Source organism: Solanum lycopersicum, chromosome 10 (genome assembly GCF_036512215.1).
Source record: "Solanum lycopersicum chromosome 10, SLM_r2.1".
Taxonomy (NCBI): Eukaryota; Viridiplantae; Streptophyta; class Magnoliopsida; order Solanales; family Solanaceae; genus Solanum; species Solanum lycopersicum.
This window is the reverse complement of record NC_090809.1, coordinates 4039824-4044086: the sequence shown is the minus strand read 5'-3', so window position 1 is coordinate 4044086 and position 4263 is coordinate 4039824. Positions and strand designations below refer to the sequence as shown.

The following is a 4263-nucleotide window of genomic DNA, read 5'->3' as shown; positions in this document are numbered from 1 at the left end:
AGTATGTACCCACTGAAGAACAACCGGCTGATATTCTCACCAAGCCTCTCCCGAGCCGCCAGCATGATTACCTCAGTTCCAAGATTCCGTTCACTTCCGCTCAGCTCAGCTTGAGGGGGGATAATAACAGATAGTATTAAATAAATAATATTAAATAATATTATTATTTACTGTGTACTAATCCTAGTCCTATTAGGATTAGTACTCCTTAATCCTAGTCCTATTAGGATTAGTAATCCTTCCTATATCTCCTATATATATCTCCCATGTATTCCCTTATTAGGTTAACACTTCAATACAATCAATATTCCTTCAAATATTAAGTTTCTTAAATTTTTTGTCTCCTATAAACGAATTAGCAAACTAGAAATAATAAAAGTTGAAAAGAAAAACACAAAAAACTATCTGAGTCCACAGAACCGCTGCGTGTCCTTAAGAAATTTAATTCCCTCAAGTACTCAAGGTTGCAGTTACATCCTCCCAAGATAAAACAGATTAATCATTAAAGAAGTAGCGATACCTCAAACTTCAATAAATTCAATGAACTTAAAATGACATTAACAAATCACACACACAGACACGATTGATCGATTTTGTTTTGTAACAAATGTATGCAAAAGAAGATATAATTCAATGCACAAAAATGAGAGAAAACCTATCTATTTATAGCCAACAAATGCTAAAGGTCTCAACTCTTTGAAAATAAGACAACCTTTCAAAAACGTCACAACTCTTTGAAAGATACACAAACTTTCAAATGATCACAATCCTTTAGAAAAGACACAACTTTTCATAAAGATCACAACCTTTCTGCAAAGTCACAACTTCCAGAAGAGTCATAACCCTCCAATTCATGTTCAAACTTTAAAGAACCCAAAACTAAACTTCCAATTGCACTTTTTTTTTATTTGCATTTTAGTAGTTACAACCCAATTTTTCCCATAGAATTATGCCTCAAACTTTGTGTAAATAATTGACGTGTCTATATTAGTTTAAATAAAAAAATTGACACGTCTACATTAAAAATGACAATTATCTTGGTATTTTAAATTTCTAGATTCATCTCTGTATCTTAAGAATAAGACGAAGATAATGAGTATGATTATCTGTAACAAACTTGTTTTCTTTATTTCTGTCAATTCTTTTTATGAGGTAAGTTGCATTGAAGTTAGTAATAAGTTGCATTGAAGTTAGTAATAACTATGGATTTGCTTAAATTCTTCTTAACCCCCCAACCCCATCTCTCAAATTGAGGATTCTTGACTGCTTTTACTTGACTGCTATTGCTTAACCTTGAAGTCTTGATTGTGAAGATGATGGAAAATATTGAGAAGATATTTGATGCAGAAGAAGTAATTGAGGATTTTGAGGTGATGACAAAAGATGCTGGGACGATTCAAGAAGAGACACTTGAGAAAATTCTGAAAGAAAATGGGGGAACAGAGTATTTGAAGAAATGGGGTCTGAATGGCAGAACTGATGTTGAGACTTTCAAGGCTTGTGTCCCCATTGTCAGTCACAATGATTTGAATCCTTACATTCAAAGAATTGCTGATGGTGATCTTTCACCTATTCTTACTGGAAAGCCCATTCAAGCCATCTCCTTGAGGTAAGCAAAAAAGTTTTTATTCTTTTTTAAGACCCCACTTGTGAGCAATATATTGTTGTATGATTAAAGAGGAAATTTAATGGGTTGATTTGCAGTTCTGGTACTACTCAAGGGAAGCCAATGTTTGTACCTTTCAATGATGAATTGATGAAGTCCACAATGCAGACATTCAAGACTTCTTTTGCCTTTAGGAACAGGTAATTTTTCATTTTGTTCTCTGTCTTATATTTCATGTAATTTTCTTGTTGGTTCATGAAGTTTTTTTTGTCATAAATACATCATATAGCCTATATTTTTTTCTTTCAGAGAATTTCCAATAGGGAATGGGAAGGTTTTGCACATTATTTACAGCAGCAAGCAATTTAAAACTAAAGGTGGTTTGGCAACTGGAACAGCCACTACCCATGTGTATAGAAATGCACAATACAAGAAGACAATGAAGGTAATGTCTACCCCAATTTGTAGTCCTGATGAAGTAATATTTGGTCCTGATTTTCGACAATCTTTATACTGTCACCTCCTGTCTGGTCTCATTTTCCGCAATGAAATTCAAGTTGTTTCGTCTGCATTTGCACATAGCATTGTCCAAGCTTTTCAAACTTTTGAACAAGTATGGGAAGAACTTGTCGTTGACATAAGGGAGGGAGTCTTATCGAGCCGTGTCACAGTCCCATCTATAAGATTGGCCATGTCAAAAGTGTTGAAGCCTGATCCAGAACTGGCTGATACAATTTATAGCAAATGCTCAAGTTTAAGCAATTGGTATGGCTTGATTCATAAACTCTTCCCGAATACAAAGTACATTTATGGTATCATGACAGGTTCCATGGAGCCTTACTTGAAGAAACTGAGGCACTATGCAGGGGAATTACCTCTAGTGAGTGCAGATTATGGTTCTTCTGAAGGATGGGTTGGAGTAAATGTTAACCCAAAATTCCCCCCTGAGATGGTTACTTATGCAGTGTTACCAAATACTGGCTATTTTGAATTACTCCCACTCGAGGAAAATCTCATTGGCATGGAGCAAGCAAATTCTCCTGTCTGCCTGACTGAAGTTAAACTTGGTGAAGAGTATGAAATTGTCTTCACCAATTTTGCAGGTACAATTTTCTTGCACGTCTTCTCTTGAAAATTCTATGCTCATCAAATTGAGGTCTCTCTTCGTATATGAACTATGGAGTGAGCACAACATGATAAACCGGGGATAATTGAGCATATTCTTATTATTCAGTGATTCTTCCCAGTGAACGAGTTCTGCTCTAATTTTATTGACTGCCATGTAATTCAGCTTAGACTTGTGGAGTTTAGCATGTCCTTAGTCTTCGTACTTTATGGCAATATTGTTGGAAACATAATCAGTTAAATATGCCTGCCTGGCATAAAATACTAAATTCTGCTAAGATAGAAAAGAGTTATCGTTTGCTTTTATGCCTTATTCTGGGTCTTTTGTCCATGTTCTGTTGTACTCATTTGTTCAGCAATATGTGCATGTGCTTGATATTCATTTCCTTTTGTTGTTAAGTACTTCTATATAGAATGCTGGAATCTTTTGCATTTTTCCTTCTAAGTTCCACATAACAGATTTATTCAAAATAACAAGGTATCGGTCTATCTATTGTGTCATATACAAGTTTAGATATATGTACTGACAGTATAATTGACTACACTTATGCATTTGCATATGCAGGTTTATATCGTTATAGACTGGGTGATGTTGTGAAGATAAAAGGATTCCACAATAGCACTCCAGAGCTCCAGTTCATCTGTCGAAGGAACCTTGTGCTGAGCATTAACATAGACAAGAACGCCGAGAAATATTTGCAACTAGCTGTGGAAGCTGCAGGCAAGCACTTAGTTGACGAAAAACTAGAAGTGGTGGACTTCACAAGCCATGCCAACATCTCATCTGATCCAGGACACTATGTCATCTTCTGGGAACTGAGTGGGGAAGCAACTGATGAAATATTGCAAGAGTGCTGCAACTGTCTGGACAAATCGTTCCTCGATTCAAGCTATGTGAACAACAGGAGAATGAATACAATTGGGGCACTTGAACTGCGGATTGTGAAGAGGGGAACCTTTAATAAGATATTGGATCATTTCGTTGGATTAGGAGGCGCGGTGAGCCAGTTCAAAACCCCTAGATGTGTTGGTCCAAAAAATAGCTCATTGATCCAAATACTGTCTACTAATGTTGTTAAGAGCTATTCTAGTACTGCTATCTTTTAAATTTATGTATGTATCTTTCCAAATTTGTAGTCCTGCTGGGATTTCTTATCTAAATAGTGTAATATATATATCTATGTTTTTTTGGACTAATATCTATATATAGAGAGAATTGATAGTGGATACAATCATTGAGCCTAATTAGTAGTGGTTTGGGATTGCATTTGTATGCTGATGAATGCACAATGAAGGTAGCTAGAATCTCCTTAGCCAGAGTTTTGATTTAGCTTGATATAACAAAAGAACTCCCAGTTTCAGTTAGAATGGAGGATCCAAATGAAAGAGTGATTTATGAATTGATACCTGTATATTGTCCAAAGTGTCTCCAGGTTAGACATAAATGCACAACTCACCTAATGTACAAACCAAACCCATTGTTCGTAAGGATAAGACACAAGCTTAAGAGTGTCAACCTAAATGGGATGACC

General features: G+C 35.7%; 1 protein-coding gene across 1 annotated transcript; it reads left to right on the top strand.

The window, feature by feature from the left end:
- The first annotated feature begins 1192 nt into the window (after positions 1-1192).
- On the top strand, positions 1193-3879 carry GH3-21 (jasmonoyl--L-amino acid synthetase JAR6). Its single transcript, XM_004248401.5, has 4 exons — positions 1193-1609; positions 1705-1806; positions 1916-2709; positions 3297-3879. Exons 1-4 carry the CDS (start codon positions 1314-1316, stop codon positions 3836-3838), a joined length of 1734 nt encoding a protein of 577 aa, XP_004248449.1. The 5' UTR covers positions 1193-1313; the 3' UTR covers positions 3839-3879.
- The last annotated feature ends 384 nt before the right edge of the window (positions 3880-4263 follow it).